This window comes from Ammospiza caudacuta, chromosome 22 (assembly GCF_027887145.1).
Source record: "Ammospiza caudacuta isolate bAmmCau1 chromosome 22, bAmmCau1.pri, whole genome shotgun sequence".
Lineage (NCBI taxonomy): Eukaryota > Metazoa > Chordata > Aves > Passeriformes > Passerellidae > Ammospiza > Ammospiza caudacuta.
Window position 1 is genome coordinate 5,752,764 of NC_080614.1, and position 19,536 is coordinate 5,772,299.

At 40.5% G+C, this 19,536-nt stretch overlaps 1 protein-coding gene across 1 annotated transcript; it reads left to right on the forward strand.

Moving 5' to 3' along the window:
• The first annotated feature begins 482 nt into the window (after positions 1-482).
• On the forward strand, positions 483-19,152 carry TNFRSF8 (TNF receptor superfamily member 8). The gene is made up of 11 exons (XM_058818893.1): positions 483-570; positions 7,676-7,766; positions 9,992-10,114; positions 11,184-11,333; positions 11,430-11,523; positions 11,974-12,248; positions 12,504-12,614; positions 13,206-13,253; positions 14,892-14,917; positions 17,073-17,280; positions 18,393-19,152. Exons 1-11 carry the CDS (start codon positions 499-501, stop codon positions 18,635-18,637), a joined length of 1,443 nt encoding a protein of 480 aa, XP_058674876.1. The 5' UTR covers positions 483-498; the 3' UTR covers positions 18,638-19,152.
• Positions 19,153-19,536: the final 384 nt, after the last annotated feature.

Below are 19,536 nucleotides of genomic sequence, written 5' to 3' on the forward strand. Positions count from 1 at the left end.
TGAAAGAATTAGAGTTTCTGACTGGAACTTCCTTGAGGCTTGCTTGCAGCTCTTGAAGAAGTGGCTGCTGGCTGGGGCAGGGCTTGGACCAGTGCCTGGCCAAGGCTTTGGGGTGGTGAGGAGCTCTCAGGGCAGCACAGATGACTCAGGAGCCTGAGCACAGCCAGCCCTGTGCCCTGGGTGACAACCTGGGCTCTCACAACCGACTGGCAGAAACCGACAGCGCCCGGGCTGGGCACTGAGGCAGTTTTGTTTTGTTCTATTTTTACTTTTTCTCTTCTGGGGCAGCCCCCCTCCCCCTTCCTTCTAAATTGTTTCCTCAACTCAACTTGAGTCTCAAAGCCTGCTTGCCGTGAGCAGCTGGGATGTGTCTGGACTGAAGGAACAGGCGAGGAGCATGACTTGGTGGGGCTGTGGAAGGGTCTCAGCCTCCAGAAGGGACAACCCACCTGTGTCACCTGCAGTGCTGGCAGCCAGGGACATCTAACACCCCCTCAGATGGCTGCCTGCAGCCTTCCTTTGGGACTGTGGCTGCTGCTGCTGCTCCAGGACAGCCAGACATCCCCACAGGTAAGGCAGGGGGACACCAGGAGCCTGCATGGTGAGGGCTGGGGCACCTGGGGCTGCAGAGCCATCCTGGGGCACCTGGGGCTGCAGAGCCCTTGAGGTGGGTGTGGGATGGGTACAGAAGCAGGGTTTGTGCAGCACCATGGGTTAAAGGTGATAAAGGCACAAAGCCGAGCAGCCAGGGGAATTTGCCCTCTCTGGGATCTTTGCAGGCAGGAGAGTGGGATATGAGCTGGGATTGGCACTGCTGGAGCTGCTGCAGCTCCAGGCACATTATCAACAAGTGAGAGTATAAAAAGGAACAAAACAGCTTGGGAGTGAGGAAAGAGCTGGGGAGTTTTATTTTTCATAGGGCTGGGGGGTTTTATTTTTCATAGGGCTGGGGAGTTTTATTTATCATAGGGCTGGGGGGTTTTATTTTTGCCTGTGTGCTCTGTGACAGGCACATCCTTGCAGAGCTTGGGTCAGAGGGCTGCTGCCCACTGCTGATGCAAGTCAGGAGAGGCAAATTGAAAGGTGTAGAGGCTATACAATAATAGATCTTTTCCTTTACACTCCCCCACTCTACTGACATTCATCAGAATCCACTACTATTTGTGAATTTAAATGTGTAGAGGCTAAACAATAATAGATCTTTTCCTTTACACTCCCCTACCTTACTAACACTGACTTCCTCATGAATCCACTACTATTTCTGAATCAAAAATCACTTCAAATAGACACAACCCACTAGCTGTGCTCAGCTGATGCTGTAGATGCTCAGCAGCTCCCTGCTCTGATGCTATCAGCTCTTTGTGGGTTTGCTTCCACCCACCCACTGCCACTGGTCCCCTCCTCCCGTGGCTCACACGGCAATGAGCCCTCAGCACCTGGCAGAAATCCAGGTGATTTCCCTGGCTGACAATGAAAAATTCACATTTAAAGGGCAGAAAGGTCAGGCACAGAGAGGCTGCCCAGGTGAGGTCAAGCAGGTGAGTTTTGCATGGAGTGTTGGATGAGAAATGAGCCATATTCCCTTAGAGTGGAAATACAAGCATGTGTTAACCTAAAACACCTGTCAGCACACGGGAACTGAAAAATCCAGCACAACACTTGGGCTGCCAGATTTCTTTACAAGACACTGACTCCACTTAAATCTTTGAAAATAACCAAGTTTTGTGCCCTCTTCAGAGACATTTGAAAAAGATCCCCCTGGTTCTTTTGGTAGGAGTGGGAGTTTGCTTTTGTGTCTTCTGTTGTAAATTCCCCTCCCACATTGTAAATTCGGTTCACTTTCCCCACATTATCTGTCCTGCCACAGTCTCCTCCCTGAGGTACAGAGGGATAAATGTTCTGTGGGGTTGGAGTCTGGAATTCCTGCTCCCCAGAGGAATGCTTGGGAAGGCATTCAGATCAGCTTGTCCAGTGTGCTGAATGCAGACTGCTTTAGGAGAAAAGCCAGTGGAAACAAAGAGATGATGTTCTTTCTCTTTGACATCACTTTTGGTGGTTTGTTCACAAAATGAATGGGGCAGAGAGAAAATTTGGTTTTCTGATGTTCACTGTCAGTATTCAGACTCAGTGTAAAATTTTCACAGACATTTCTGGGATGAGGATTTGGCTTTGCCCTGTCCTGCACTGCCTCTCCTGCAGCAATATTTGCTCTTACTGCTAATGGAGCACAAGTGATACTTTCTCATGTGAGCAAGTCACTGTTCAGTGGTCATATTTCTAAACCATGTTCCATCTTACCTCAGTCCACAGTCTGGGTTTTGTTTCTTTTTATATTCAGAGAACTCTCACTTGTTATAACGTCTTTACTATCAAGCAAATGAAGCTTGACTACTTGAAGCTGTAGATTATCAGATTTTCTGTGCTGTCAGAATTTGGATAGAGGCATGACAGACAGTTAACTGTTTTGCTGCAGTATTAGTCAGTTCTAGAATAGCCACTGCTGGGAGATTTTTTTCTTTTTTACCGTAATATGCTTTCTTCCTGACTTACAGCTCATTTGTAGCAAGCCCCATTTCTTACTCTGCCTCACAGTCACTTTTTCTCTATGAGTTCAAAAAACCATAAATAAATGAGTCAAACCTTGTCCTGACTGAATTGCAGAGTAGCCACTGAATTCAGCACCACTTTTACAACTCTATTATTTAAATTGGAATAGCAAACATTTCTGTAGAAAGTCAGAAGGGCTGTAAAAAGCCTATTTCCTAAAACAAATTCCCTCAAGCAAGTGCTGAAAAACCCAAATGCTTTTGATCTTTATGTTTGCTTTATTTAATTGGTCCTTGATCTGCAATGCATTCAGAAAAGAAAAAAAAACCATTGTTGACTTGCTGAGTGACTGAAAGCTCTAAACCAGTGCCTGCTGTCCCAGAACAGCCCAAGCAGGGCAGGAATTGCATCTTTCCTTTCACAAGATGTGTTCCAGCTCCTGCTAAATCCAAAGCCTTTATTTGAAGAGAAAGAGAAGGATAAAGACCTACTGTCCACCACATGCCTTACTGCAATATGTGTGTGATCTTGGAATGTTAAAGTTTTTTTTTTATAATACATATTTACAAATAGAAGTTGAAGTTCTAATGACAACTGCAGATATTATTGCAATAAAACTGGTACTTCTTCATTGACCCCTTAGAGGAGGGGGGGTGCTGGGGTTAAAGGGTTTTAATGTTAAAGGGTTTTTTTATAGTTCACATTTACAAACAGAAGTCTAAGTTCTAATGGCAATAGCAGATGTTATTGCAATCAAACTGATATTTCTTCATTGATCCCTCAGGGAGTGCTGGGACCAACCTTCCTGCTGAGTTAAGAGCAGAACTTTGCATCATTGTGTTGCTGTTACAGGTCACATTAGGAGTCAAACATCTTTAGAATTTGGAGGGAAAAGATGACAAGGATGGGGGCATGATGACTGATGCTGAGCACTGACATGAATGTTATTTAATCACTGAAAGGATCTGTGCTAATTTTTAAACTCATGAAACACCTCTGCTGAGCAGATGCTGACTTACAGGCATTTTGCTCATGGATTAGATGTGAAGGGATCTTCAGAAGGTGGTTTGCCAGGCACAGACATCCTGCTGGGATTTGTTATAATGAATTTCTGCTGGATTAAGAGTTTGTTTGTTTTTTTTTTTTTTTTATTTAGAGATGGGGTAATAGTGAAAAATGCCAATCACTTGTTTTTAGAATTTTAAAACTTTAATAGTAATAAAATGTTTATAAAAATAGCAATCTAATTAGAGTAATAATAATTTGAGCAATTTGGATTAGGACCATATGAGACTATAAAAACAAAGAGTTAAGGACAGTCTGGGCACCTCTTTCTGGGAAAATAAGCCCAAAAAAATCCCACGTTAACAGAGGATTAACTCTTTAAAGCAACAGCCTGTTGCATGTTCATACAGCTCATCCATGATGCAGAAATTCCATTCAAACACAGGATTCTGTCTGGGCAGTGTCAACTTCTTCCTCTGAATTCTGATGGGGCAGGAGCTGATTGAAGCAGGAAGAAGTTCATTTCTCCTGATAATGGAGCAATAAATTCTCTTTCTCTGAAAGATTCAGGTGTGCTGTGGCTGCTAGATCGGTGTGAGTCTTTTCTTAAAAAAAAATATCTTACATAGCACAGTTCCTATTTTAACATTTTGTTATAACCTAAAACTATATTTAACACACTACTTAAGAAAATTAACACAGCATAACTTTCTAACATAACACATATAATATTCATTTTAATATTTGCAAAAAGCCAAGGATAAAATACTCATTTTTCACAGTAATTGAGAGGTGTCCTTTCAGAGCAGAGCACCTTGGGTTTGGCTCAGTAGCAGTACAGGTGGGTACAAAGCTGTGCTTGTAGCTGGACCCTTTAGAGCAGCATTTGTGGAGTTGCCAGGGATGAGCTGTGTACCGTGGGTGGCTGTAGAGCAGAGCTGCCCTCCCGTGGAAAGGGGGAAAATCAGCTTGGGTACTCTCTCATATGTACAATCTGTTTAATATGTAGGCCTGCTTTGTGCAGTGATTTATCCCTGCACTACCACCAGGTCAAATCCATAATCAGAATGTGCACTGTTGGAACCAGGAGCAGAATTTAATACTAAATTCCTCATTTTCAGATTCTTGGCACGGTAACTTTTTTTTTAAAAGCTCTCGCACATTTAAAAAAGTTCTCTCAGATTTTTACACAGACACTCTTCTTTTATTTAAACCCCAAACCAGACAATTAAATAAGCTGTAAGCTTAATTGCTGCATTAGTAATTCAATAGTTCAAGGGTTTGCACTCTTGTTTAAAATTCAGCTTCATTTGCAGCCAGAGCTGGTTGCCCAGGAGAGCCAGGAATTAAAAATTAAGTATTTGTGGTGACTTCCCACAGCTCTTGCAGAGAAACTAATCCAGGCTGACTTGGCCACAGCCAGGATGGTGTTGTTTCTTGAATTTTCTTTATAGAAACAGGTAATTCACTAAGTAACTCAGGACTGACTGGTCATTTCTGGGAGTGTCTGTGTGGCTTCCCTGCACACAGAGGTGAGTGTTGTATTTGTAGGGTGACCCGACAAAGGAGGGAATAATGTCTGACTCCATGTTCTTAGAAGGCTAATTTATTACTTTATTATACTATACTATATTTTATACATAATATTTATAAAAACTCTATTATATCTATAAATAATGTTTTATATATTTATATATAAATATATAAAATCTTTATATATAAAATGTATATTTATATTTATAGATATAAATATATATAATATATTATATTTATAGATTTATAAAATCTATATTCTATATATAAATAATGTTTTAGATTTTTATATAAATATAGAAAATTATAAATTATTTATATATAAATATATAAAATATCTTTATAAATATATAAAATGTCTTTATATATAAAATATATTTTATATATATATAAATAAATAAATATATATATAAATATATATAATATATTATATTTATAGATTTATAAATTTATATTCTATATAAAAATGTTTTATATATTTATATATAAATATATAAAATTAGAAATTATTTATATAATATATATTTATATAAAATATAATTATATATTTATGTAAAATATATAAATAAACATAAATTATTTTATATAAATATATAAAAATTATAAACTATAAAATAATATGTATAATATATATTATATATATTATTTTATAGTTTATAATTTATATATTTTATATATAAATTATATAAATTATATGTATATACACTATATATACACTATACACGATATATATACACACTATATATATATACTATACACTATATATATACACTATATATATACACTATATATATAAATATAAATATATACACTATATATATAAATATAAATATATATATATATATACTATTTATACTATATATAAAGAATACTAAATTATACTAAAGAATAGAGAAAGGATACTTATTAAATGCTAAAAAGATAATAATGAAAACTCGTGACTTTTTCCAGAGTCCTGACACAGCAATATCAGTTATGTAGTGATGAAAGGTTATTTCTCAAATTGCTGATGAATTAAAACAACTCACACTGGAGTCTAATCAGACATTTACCTGTGGGAAAACAATCTCCAAACAGATTCCAGATGGGCACAACACAGGAGAAGCAAATGAAATAAGAATTGTTTTCCTTTTCTCTGAGGCCTCTCAGCTTCCCAGGAGAAAAGCCCTGGGTGAAGGGATTTTTCAGAGGATGTGAATGGCACACGTGGTGAGGAGACACCACTTCCCTTTCCTCCAGTCTGGGGCTTCCTCCTCAGAGCAGGAAAACACCAGGTGCACCTTCTGGAGGTGGTTTGAGTCAGGCTGAGCAGGCAGAAACTGCTGCTCCTCTCAAGCACAAAATGTGCCTGTAGGGCAGCCCAGGGCTCACAGTGCAGCGATTGGTCACAGGTCTCACTTCTCTTACTGGGCTTGGATGAAATTTAATGGTTTCGATGTGTTTCTGTTTCTTGTTCTTCTGTTAATTTCCTCCTTGACTGAAAGCTCCTGTTTTCTGATGGAAATTACATAATGTTTTATATTTTATATGTATTACATAGGAGAACAGGCTGTGGAATGAGTTAGGCATGAGATTCTGCCCAGTGACAGCAAGTATTGTTTCAAAGACCAGTGGGAAATTCATTGGCAGAAAGTGAGATGTGGAGTTTCTGAAATATTTAACTGCTCTACCAGTATCATTTGGGAAAATCTCCAGGGGATTTATTAATTCTTAACAGAAAAACCCCCAAACCCCCCCACAAAAACAATCACTATTCATATCTTCTAGTAAATACTCAAAATGAATTTCACATAACAACATTTTTAGGGGATTCTTAAGGGAGATACCAAGTTCAAAAATCAGATTTTTTCATCAGAACACTTGTAGCACTGTAATTTCCCAGAGCATGTAGCGGCCCAGCCATACAAAAACTAAATCTTATTATGTTACAAATTGTAGTTGGGTCTCATTTTGTAAGCTAAAATCAAAACTATTTAATGTGGTTTTTTTTAAACTAAATAAATATTAGTTTTGTAGTGATAATAGGTTATTTCTGAAAACCTTCATTCACAACAGAAGTGGGATTAGTTATTTGAATAAGGGCTTCATCATGGGAGTATTTGCATTCTTTTCAAGGCAAAATCCTCTTGCAGGATTTGTCTCTTAATGATAAGTAAAATAATTTATTGGTTTATAATAGAAACTTAGGTTGCTAAATTCAAACAGTGTGACTGCATAAGTAACAGAAAACTCAGATACTGCAAACAGGAGTGACCTCTGTGGATTACGCCAAATCCTTAGCTCCAATTAACATGAAATAATTTTAGGGAAGTAATTTTTTTTTAAAATTTTATTTTTAATTTTAGGACAATTTCTTTTTTTGCTAACTGCAATTAGCATTGCAATTTTGCAATGTTTCTAAAGGAAATGCAGACAATAATTGAGTTGCTTTGGGAATACTTGAATTTTCAAAAAACTGTGGGCTTTTCCTTACCATCTGCCACCACCATTGCTTGAGACAGGCATTGGGACCTGCTCTAGTATAGAATTAATTGTTTTCTAATTAATTAATTGTTTTCTAATTGTGTCTTTTGTCTCTTTCAATTTCTAGACATCATTAACTCCATCTCATTCCTGTGACACACGAGAGAATTGGATCTATGATGAAACATCACAAAACTGCTGTTACCAGTGTCCCTCAGGTATGTTTATTATTCAGTTTATAATCATATAATTTATATGGAGCCCTTCTCATGGAGACAGTAGGAACCCTGTGGATCTGCAGAGTTGTATTTTGTCCCTGAAGAAAGGGGCAGTTGCATTAATCACTCTCTAATGTGGCTCCAGGTGTGAATCAATTCTCCACTCTCCTGCTCCTGTGCAGTCTGCATGCAAACCAGATAAAACGATAGAACTTTTGTGGGATTTTATCACTTCACTTGACACTGAAGTAGCCAGGTCAAAGAATTCATTTCAAATTTGCCTGTAAGAGCCTGAATAAGGGATGTGGGACTCCAGGGGCTCTCCAAAATGCAATTTATTCTATCCAGAGCCTGTGCCCACAGCTGTCAGCTCCAGCTGCAGGCAGGCCTGGAGACCCTTTGGTTTTGGTCACAATGCATTATATACTTTTCTTTTGGTTACAATGCATTATATACTTTTCTTTGCTGAGCATCTCAATACAGTAGAACCAATCTATACCTTAACTATTATCTGTAGCCCATCATAACTACTATAATTACCATATTCATGTTATTATTCTCCAATCACTAAAAGTTAGTACATTACAGCTTAAGCTAGAAGTTGTTTTTCAGTTTTCTTGCAGTGGAAAATTCTGAGACCTTTTTTCTACTTGCAACATTGGCAGGCTTGTTTGTCTTTCTGCTTGGTAAAAACATCTTGTCTGAGGTGGGTTTATCCTTTGCTCTAAGTTATAAAACCCCTTCTATCTAACATATTAATTATCCAGTAAGACTGGTTCAGCAGTTCTTTTCTTCTATATCCAGACTTTCTTCCATCTCTGTTCCTTCATCAGACTCTACATTAAAAAATCTTTCTGCCTAGCACACATATCTGGGAGACTTTCTTGTCAAACCTTCATCCTTCCCAACACTTGCCCCTGGGTGTGAATTAGCACAGTGAAATTAGGCTAAATTAGTTTTTTCTCAGAGATAAAAAAAATATAAAATGGAGGTATGGAAAATCTGACATTATTCTCACAGTCACAGCAGTTTGTAAAGTGTCTCAAATGAGGGAGGAAACAGTCCCTTGTCAGGGGACACATGCTGCTGGGCTAGAGGCTGGCTGTGACTCAGAGGCACATAAGGTCAGCAACAGGAAACATCTTGGTGAGACAAGAGCTCTGGAAATGTCTGAAACTGCCCCACTGGCCAAAACCCCCTCAGTGGGTGGGTATTTTATTCACCACCATCTGTATCTTCTTGCAGAAGGCTTTTTCTTTCGTTTTTCTTAAAGGAAATTTCTGACCTGCATTTGTGTTCTGATGATACAGAGGGTTTTAGTCTTTGATTGCATCCAGTATTTATTTGTATTTGCATCCAGTTCCATCAGGATTCCCACTGGGACATCCTGGGCACACCACTAGAGTCCTTCAGAAGTTGGAGATGTAAATCAGAGCAAGGGATGGAGAAAATGGCCCAATAAAAGAAAAAAAATGGTCCAATAAAAGAAAAAAATGGGTGGGGATGTGACTTTGACAGTCCCAAGAAAAGCTCTTTTCTTCTTCAATACCAAAGCTCCTGTCATCAGGGATGTCATGGTGTAGTTGGGTGAGAAGCAGAGATCTGATTTACACCAGGCTGTAATGAGTTATTTACACCAGGCTGTGTGTGATGAGTTATTTACACCAGGCTGTAATGAGTTCACCTTTGCTGAGTCTTCATTGCTACATCCCCATGTCAGTCCTGGACTCCTCCACAATAAAAGTTAGAAGAATCCCTTTCCACCTTAATTATCCACTACTCCTTCAAGCAATAACCTGTTCAAATCTGCTACTAACTCAGCTGCTCACTGCAAAGAAAGAGAAGCTTTTCTAAAAGTCCTTTGAATAAAATGAAAAAAAGAAGGAAACATGAAACCCAGTTCCCTGGGAACTTGGTAGTGGCAGGACAGTGGCCCTCATGGAGTTTTGGTTGTCTTTTCTGTCAGCAAATCACTTGTTACTGCCCATTCTGCAGCATTCCATTCCAGCTGGGATTGTGTCCTGGACCTGTTCCTTAACACTTGAATGGGAAAGGCAAAAATGCCCTAGAGAAACCAAATAAAAATGTCCCAGAGAAACCAAATAACTAAGAGAAGACTGTGGGAATGTGTCTAACAGGTAAACAAGCAGACAAGAATGTTTCAGGATGATTTTCTGCCCATTTTTTGATAGGTATCTTGTATATTTTGCTTTTTTTTCCTCCAGGCTATGTTAAAAAGAAAGCATGTCCTCAGGATCCAGCAGACTGCCTGACATGTGGACCTGATCAGTATCTGAGAAATGAATCCAAAAAGCCACAATGTGATGCCTGTGTGTCATGCTCAAAAGGTTTGCTTTTCTCCACACATACCTCACAGTTACATTCTCTCTCTGTATATTTTATTTACACTTAATTTGTGTGTTTTATTCATTTAGAATTTTCACAGCAAAATTTACATTTATTCCAATAGACCACCTTGCAAGGTGCTCTACTGGAATAATTACCAGTATTGCAGATGGGACATGCCTGAGCTTGTCTGGCCCTTGCTGCTGGACCAAACAGCAGCACTGTGGTGTTTCACCCAGAGACACTTTTGGGTAGCTGGATCACCCCACAGACACTTTTGAGTAGCTGGATGTGTGGTGTTTCACCCCACAGACACTTTTGGCTGTGGGATGTGTGCTGTTTCACCCCAGAGACACTTTTGCCTGGCTGGGTGTGTGGTGTTTCACCCCACAGACACTTTTGGCTGGCTGGATGTGTGGTGTTTCACCCCACAGACACTTTGGGCTGGCTGGGTGTGTGGTGTTTCACCCCACAGACACTTTTGCCTGGCTGGGTGTGTGGTGTTTCACCCCACAGACACTTTTGGCTGGCTGGGTGCTGCAGTTGGCACATGGAGACAAGTCCAGGCCTGCAGGAGCTCTGGTGGCTGAAGATGGAGCCCTCTTAACAGGGTCTGCTCCTCAGGTTTACCTCTGGTGGAGAAGCTTTAAGGCAATGGTGAAGGAAAGGAGTCGGTTCTGATAAGGGTTTGGATCCAGAGCTTTATTCTGGCCCACAGGCCTCAGAATCCAGCAACAGCTCCCACAGAACTCCCTGAGCCCGTGGTTGCTGTTCTTTTGAACCCTGGGGAGAGGGGCAGGGAGCCACCAACCAGGTACAAGGGACAAAGGACACCTGGATGGCCAAATGCCCCCACCAGGGGTAGAGGGCATAATCTAGATCTGCCTGATCACTCAATGCCCTTCAGGAATTCTAGGACAGACAGACAGTGCTGGGAGGGGAAAGGAGAGGTGACTGACACACCTGGCAGGGAATTATCAGGGCAGGGACCCGGGGTTCTGAGGTAAACCCTGATCAGATCACACCACAAGATGGCTGTGTTTTGTCCCTGTGTGTGTTTGCTGTCCCCAGACCTGGTGGAGAAGCAGCCGTGCTCCCTCAGCTCCGGCCGCGTGTGCGAGTGCCGGCCCGGCCTGTTCTGCCAGCTGTCCGTGGAGTACAGCTGCTCCCGCTGCCAGCAGCACTCTGCCTGCAAACCCGGCTTTGGGGTCAAAATCAGGGGTAGGAATCCCACCTGTGCACCTTACCTGTCCTGCTCCTGGCCACAGGCCAGGCCTGATGCGTTTTATTTGGTTCTAAATCGTGATTTTTATTCAGGCACCGCAACAAATGATGTGACTTGTGAAGAGTGCCCTCCTGGGACCTTCTCTGATCAAAGCTCCAGCACTGACATCTGCAAACCCCACACCAAGTAAGTCTGTGCTTCCTTAATGGGACTGGCTAATTGAGTGAAATTAATGAAGGATGGAATAGGGTATGTCAGTGCAAAGTAAACAAATTCATCTTTGAAGCAAGGGAATCACTGTGGGCTCATGTGCAGAGGTTAGAAGGCCTCTCTTAAGGAGGAAATTTCAAGGAAATTTCAAGGAAAGGAAAGGGAAAGGGAAAGGGAAAGGGAAAGGAAAGGAAAAAGGAAAGGAAAAAGGAATCCTGTTTGCCTCATTTTTAGTTACTAAGTACAGTGGAATTGCACACCTGTGTGAGCAGCAGCTTTGCACAGGCCAAGAATTAATGCCACAGGGATGAGAAGAATAATGACTTTTACACAGAAAGCAATAATTGTGGTTGGTACAAAAATGACCAAGGGGATGTTTGTGACATGGCAAACATGTGCCTTGTTCCTGTTGTTTTTCACACCCAGCTGTGCCAAGTTGAACAAAGTCACCCTAAGGAAAGGAAATGCCACCCACGACCAAGTTTGCCTGGAGCAGCTGCCCACTTACCTCACCCCAAGCACTTTGTCCATGAGATTCAGCAATGAAACAAACAACTTTGACCTGAGGATATTAAAGGAGAACCTGGTGACCTCAGCTAGTGGTGACCTTCCAAGTGTCACAACAACTGAAAATCCCAGCTTAACTCCTGAGGAGAAAGCTCAGGCTCCCACCTCAGCCAAGGGGGAGATGACAACAGGAGGTAACATAGGCACAGCATTTAGTCTCTTTTAACTCATTTAACTCATTTAACTTTACTCATTTAACATTTATTCTCCCCAGCACTTTTTATTTGGAAGCATCTTTGGTAAACACAATTTTTATGTGGGAACTTCCTGCAAATCCCCTCTGAATTGTGAAGTGATGTCTATGGTCCTGTGTTCAAACCCATGGATCTACTCATGGCTTTCCCTCTGCCTTTTCTCAGCCTGTCCTGTGCTCCCTCTCTGTGCTGCAGGTGTGGTGCTGTGGGCAGTGGTTTTCTCCCTGGCAGTGCTGCTTGGGGCCATGCTGATGTTTTGGAAGTGGAAGGTTTGCAAGAAGAGGATCCTGGTCCTCAGGAGAAAGCGTGAGTTTCTCAAGCTGTAACACTGCATCTGCCAAACAGCAGATGGGAAACTCAAACATGGGGATATTTGTGGAGGTCATTGGGGAAGAGAATGTTCTCTGTAGGCCAGGTAAGGGTTTAGGGCAAGCTGCTCATGCAGGATGTTGGAGAACATGAAAGATGGAAGCAGCTGTGAATTTAGGGAGCAAAGCAGGTGGGTGACCTACAAGAGGGGAAAAGGTAACTAGCTGTTTCTTCTCTCAGACATTAGTATTAAATTAGTATTGTCAGATGACAATGACAGTATTAACAGTAGTATAAATTAGTATTATTATCTCAGAAATTAGTATTAAAAGATGCCTGAAGTATTGTGTGAGTAGTTTTGGTTCTGGGAACAGAACTGGGCTTTGGGCATGAGAGGAAGGGTGATTTTTACTGACACTGACTCCCCGTAGCTTTGCCTGCAGTTACACGTGGGGTGTGTCTGCAGAACCACATTCCCTCTTTTATAGAAAGCAGGGTGTGCACCTTGTAGATCTGTGGGTGTGGTGAAGCTGTTGGAGCGTTCAGGCTCCATGGTGAGTTGGACTAAATGAAAGTTTCTTTTACCAGCACACCTGCACTCGGTCATCGCACACAAATACGTGCTCAAGCCTCCAGGTGAGTGACTGAGGGGCCAGCAGGGCCATCCTTGTGTCTGAAGAATAAATAGATCTTTGTCACCACATTTGTCTTCACAGACAAAAGCAAGGCACAATTTTTCCCAAGAATATTTCTGGGATTCACATTCTCTGAACCTCAGAGAAAGAAAACACAATTCTTATCTCATTTAGTGTGCCTGTGTTTGTTCACAAGTGGAATGCATGGTGGGAGATTGTTTACCTGAAGGGAATTGATCAATTACCTGAAGGGAATTGATAATTGGATTCTGTGTGAGTGTTTTCATTCACTGAACAATTGGATCCAGGTGTGTGTGTGTCAGGGCTGTCACTGAACAGTCACGAGATTCTGTGCAGTTGAGTGCTTGGCAGATTCAGTTAAGATGCAATGTAACATAGTGTAATATAATACAGAACAATATAGTGTAATAAAGTAATTAAATTAGCCTATAATATAATAATATAGTAAAAGAAACTTATTAAATTAAATGAAGTAATTAATTAGCCTTCTGATAAGATGGAGTCCTTCTCATCATTCCTCTCCATTGGGCACAAAGATATCTACTATAGATAGCTTAACGTGGGATTTTATTTTATAGAATTTTATAAAAAGTGGAAGCTTCTCATGTCCCATGTATGTCCCTGCTGCTGTCCCATGCAGGGCCAGTGCTGTTGCTCCTGAGCTGGGTGTGAGCAGGTGCCAGCAGATGGCACTTTGTCCCCGCTGCTGCTGAGGGCTGGGTGATGTGCCAGTGCTGGAAAACACCTGATTTCAGTCAGTCAAATATGAGAGATTGTTCAGAAAAAAACCTGCCCAGATCCCATAAAGTGCAAACATTTTACCCATTTAGCTCTGCCACTGCCAGATCTATTCTAATCACCACACAGCAGAGCTTTCTATATTCATTCATTCAGGAATGCAATTTAAAAACTTGTGTGCAGCTTAATTTTCTCAAAATGGGATTTTTTTCTCCCTCAGTTGCCTTGCACAATAGAAGCTGTTACTGTGCAGCATTACAGAGCTGATGCTCTGAAAATAAAGGTGATTGCACATCAGGGTGAAATTAGTAAGGCTGAGCCCATCTACCTTTGTGGTGCTGCAAGTGTTGTACACTCCCTCCTTCTCACCTCCCTCCTTTGCCCAGAGTTCCCTGCTAATGAAACTGTGCATAAAATCCCACCCCTTAATAATCCTCTGACGTTTTTATGAGCTGACCAAACTTGTTAATCCAGCAGAAAGTTATTAATTTTTTTTCTTTTTAATAAGCTTGTGTTGTTCTTATCTAGACAGTTCCATCAGTTCATTTTTTTCATAAGATGGGTACCAGTTGTGGTGTGGGGACAGTGATGCAAGAGGCTTTGGGGACAGCAAGGTATCACAGTCTTGGCAGGAACCACCAAGGAATGTGAAGTGAACCTGAGTTTTCATTTCAGTGTGCCCTGAGTTTTAAGAAAACCATCATGCACATGGGGTGGTTCAGGAAGTACATTGCTAGGTGATCTTTTAGAGCATATATTAACATTCTTAATAATAATAGTAATAATAATAATAATAATAATAATAATAATAATAATAATAATAATAATAATAATATATTTGTGAGGTTCCTTCTGATATTGTTTTTCCTTTCCATTGCAGGTTCAGATCTCGTGAACAAATGTGCAGTAAGTGTGAACAATATTCCACAACAGATCACTTTCCATGCCAAAGTAAATCATGTTATTTTCAAATGTCCTGTCTAAAAAGTGCCAGCCTTTTAGTTTGGACTTCCCTCTACAATTTGCAATAATTTAGGTGGGATGAGATGTATTAGGACTTGATATTTTCATGCCTTGAGCTGAGGTTAATGTGGTGTTAAATAATGTGATAGTTGAGATGGTCACAATACAAAGCAACTCTCCATTTTCAGAAGGCTTCAAACTGTTTTTATTCTAGCATGCATGCTTTTTATACATTCTTACAAAACTAAGTTTACACTTTATTCATTGGTCAGGAAAGACAAAATGTTCATTGGAACAGGCAGTTGCAGGTTTCTCTTATTTATCCTTCTTTCTTTCTTGGTTTCTATGTCAACAACCTTGGTAGAAAATTCTTTCAGGGGTGAACATGGATCTCTTATCAAGCTTCTCTCTGGCTGACAGAAGCTGCTGTAAAACCTCTTCCACAGCTGCCAGCCTTGCTTGTGAGGGGATCTGGTTTGGTGTTCAGCCATTTGGGGTGCATTCCATGGGACAAGATCTGAAATCACAGCATGAAGATGCCTTTTCTTCCTTCTGGATGAACTCTGGTGTGTCACTCCCATTTTATCTTCCTGCTCCAGTCCCACAGATGGGATTTGTGCTTTTCTTCTCTGTCCCTCCACATTTCCTTCCCTCTGCAGGGTTTGGCATGGCTGTGGTGTGGGTGCACAGTGGGTTTGGTTTGCCATTCCTTCAGGACAAAGGTGTTCCAGCACAGTTTGCAGGTGAACAGGACAAACATCAGTCAATATGGCAACAGAAAGCAGCTGAAATCATCACTGCTTGGTTTGATTTCCCCTCTGTCAGTGAAATTCCAGCCACTTTCATTCTCTGAGTCTTCTCAGTTTATTAGGCTTTTTATCTTTACATGCCCAGATCGGCTAAATCACACCTTAGACTGTTAATTTTTTTGTTGTTGTTTTAAATGAGTTTGCTTTTAAATGCTGTCTGTCTGCACACACACAGGATAGTCTGTGACTTTTTCCAGTCACTCTGGTTGCAATCAGCTGTCATAATTTCAGTGTGCAATTGTGAATTCCTGAATTGTGAGGAGCCTCAATTCTTGCCTCTATAGAGAGTCAGACATGGGCAAGGCTTATAAAGTGCACATTTCAAAATATTTCTTTCCTTTCCCGACCTTGTAGAAACAGAAGAAGATCAGAACCACCAGAAAACTGTGATGCAGAAAATTGTGAAAAAATGTGAAGGGTTATAAAGTGCACATTTCAAAGTCTCTTTTTTTCATTCCCACCCTTGTGGAAACAGAAGAAGATCAGAACCACCAGAAAACTGTGATTTACCCTCTCTCAGATTTTGGTTCCTCTTTTAAAGAACTGCTTAAGTGTAATTAATTCTTGTATATAATTAATTCTTGCTTGTAATTAATTCTTCATGTGTTAGGTATTCTGAGCTTGTGTCTTCTATCTGACATTACCTTTTGAAGTTAAATCAGTTTAGCCTCTGGCTTGTTCTGTTCTTCCATAGGAACATGATAGGTCTTTGCAGAGTCCAAGAGGTAGCTAAAACATATTTTCTTCAGTGGAAATGAGGTACGTTCCTGAAAATGCCATCAGAAAACTGTGAATTCAGCTTAGAAACACTATTTTGAAATATGGTCTTGAGTCAGGCAGGGAGTTTGAAGTTCCCACACCTGTTGGGTGCTTTGGAACATTGCTGTTATTGAATGAGCCAACACAGAATCTCCTGAAGATTTTAAACACTAATAGTATTTAAATCCAGCTTCTGGTCTACTTTTAAGTCTCAAACAGGAGGAGTGAATAAAATAAATAAAAGAGGATAAGAAGGACATAGGTGCTAAAGGCATTGCCATAAAAATCACAAACAGGTATAAAATATCAGGTATAAAAACCACAAACACAAAAAAAGAACTTTTGCTTTTTCTGTCACCTTTAAAATCAAATTTTTATCTGCAGAGACTCCTCAGGTTGAGGCTGAATTTTGCTCCCTGATTTTGTAGGAGTTAATTTGCTCCTGCAAGAAGGACATTCTGTGGTCCTGTTGCAATGCCCAAGGTGCTTTTACACTCACCCCACTCCTGCTCTCCTGTTTCTATTGGCAGAAGATCATACTGACCACAGAGAGTGGGCTGGAAGAGGAGGAGTTAATTGAGAGAACCCTTCCTTTGGAAACCAACAATAACTTGGTGTCCAGCCCAGAAAAAGCCCAGAGTCCTCCCTGGAGTGTGGCTGAGGTGGCACCAAGCAGTGGCAATGCCCCAGAGCGCCCTGTGGATCCTCGAGTCAGAGACCACACAAATAACAGAATTGGTGAGTCTTGCTTTCTTTTATTTCCTTTTGTCATCATCTTTTTTCCCATTTTCAAACATGGCACATACTGTCATCCCAAGATTATTAATGAATTTCAGTATCCAAATCTCCTAACAAAGATTGTGCTGAATCTCCAGATCTTTGACCCAAAAATACCTATTCATATGAATATAATGCTTTCTTTTTTTCATCTTTGTCTTACTCATTATGAATTTGACAGAAAATTCCCTTCTTCCTCCTTTTCATTCTGCAATATGTAGATTTTACAGAAGGAATTTGAATATGTCAGCTGGAAGGTGATGCTGTCATACTGAGTGAGAATTGTACTTAGCCCTAAATTTCTTCCCTGGTTTCATAATAATGGATTGAAATGCATCTCCCATGTGTTCCCATGAAGTCTTTGACCATGACACAGGGTGGGAGATAAATTCAGGCAAGGAGCTCATTCACAGGGGGTGAATTTTTACCTGGGAAACCCTGGCAGTGCTTCCAAACCCAATTCTGAGGTTATTTGCAGGTGTTATTTTTCATATTAAAAAAACCTAACCTTTCCTTACTAAACACCCTTCCTGATTTTTACTGTGAGTGATGGATTGGGATGCATGGGATTATTTGATTTACCATATCCAAATATCTCCAAGCAATTAACCTGCAGTGTCTGATGTGCAGCATCCTTCTGAATTGAGCCATTGAAAAAACTTTATTCACCTTTCTGTGAAGGAGTACAACAACAAGCTGGACCCAAGATTCAGAAAACTTTGTAGTTTACTCTCATTTAGAAAGAAACTGATTTCTTTGCAGGTCCTAAGAACCCATAACTTCTGTGCAGGTTTCTTTTACATGGTGCTGTTTCTTGAAACAGCAGGAGCATAAACCTTGGATTCTTTAGATCCCAATTAGTTGCTTCTTCTGACAGATCCTTGTGAATATCTTCTGCCTTTTCCACTTGGTTTTTCTTGTGTAGCTCCAACTCTAGCTCAGTGGCTTAAGCACAATCTACTTGATGTGAAATGTCCAGAGTGCTAATAAAAATTTTACATAAAAAAACCCAGCCATTTCTGGGGCAGTAGTGACTTTTCATCATGCTCAGCACTACTCTATTCCTTCCTCAGAAAAACTCTACATCATGAAGGCTGACACTGTTATCGTGGGGTCTGTCTCAGAAGTGCCCAGTGGCAAGAACTGTGCTGTCAAAGGTTGTGAAAATACCCTTGATGCCCAGGAAAACCCAGAAGAGGAGCTGGAAATGCACTACCCAGAGCAGGAAACAGAGTCTTTTCCAGGGAATGATGTCTTGGTGCCTGTGGAAGAGGAGGGAAAGGAATTTCACCACCCCACCACTGCCACTGAGAAGTGACAGCCCCCAGAGAGGGTGTGGGGAGACTCAGAATCATCCAGAGTGACACTAAGGCTGAATTTGTGGCAAGGGGGGTACACACTCTGTGCCTTGGATTATTGGGAAACTCCTGGAAAACACTGAAACACATCCAGACAAGGAGTTAGAAACTATTTCATCTCACAAAGGAGAGGATCATCCAAACTGCTGGCCCTCATAGCTGACATCAAATACTTCCATTTCCCCATCTCCAGTATCATACTGACAACAAATTTGAATCAAAGTTGCCTAATTTAGAGGACATCTGGGTGTCAGCTGAAGTTTCATAGCTTGCTTTCTCAGTGTGAAGGAATGGATTGAAATCTATGTCTGGTTACTTCAATTAGCTGTGAAAATTCTGGCCAGGATTCTGAGTCAAGCTTGAGACTCAGCCATGTTGTTTCTACTCCAATACATTAAATTTTGTAATATATTTTGCAACATCTGGCATTTACTCAAGGCTTCAACTTTTGGTTGAAAATGATAATAATCTCAGTTTTCCCTAGCATAAACATAAATCTCAAGTTTGTGGATTTCATGTTTTTTGAGGAATTAGGACCAAAAGGTGCCACACAGGCTCTGAAAATAGAAGGCAAATAAAACTAATTGACATCCACTGTACTTTAGGCCATTCTTTCTAGGTTTTGAAGTCCAATTCATTTTTTTTTTACTACATCAAATCATTAGTAAGTGTACAAAACAGCCTCTTCAGATGGAAGCCAAACTGGCTGAGCATCTGGCTATTGAATGAACTATGGATGAAGCCCAATGTGGAGCCTGTAAAAAGAGAAATGAAGAAAAGAAACTATTTTTCTACTGAAAAAAGAGGCACAGCAGTTATTTCCTAGAACATTGTTAAAATCTGCTTGTTTTAGAATTGT

What these genes read in the sequence shown, in the direction of transcription:
- TNFRSF8 (XM_058818893.1), top strand. Translation starts at nt 499, where the DNA reads ATGGCTGCCTGCAGCCTTCCTTTGGGACTGTGGCTGCTGCTGCTGCTC. An exon ending in CTGTGTGTCATGCTCAAAAG is followed by an intron (nt 10,115 to 11,183) that starts GTTTGCTTTTCT and finishes TGCTGTCCCCAG; the next exon opens with ACCTGGTGGAGAAGCAGCCG. An exon ending in ATCTGCAAACCCCACACCAA is followed by an intron (nt 11,524 to 11,973) that starts GTAAGTCTGTGC and finishes TTTCACACCCAG; the next exon opens with CTGTGCCAAGTTGAACAAAG.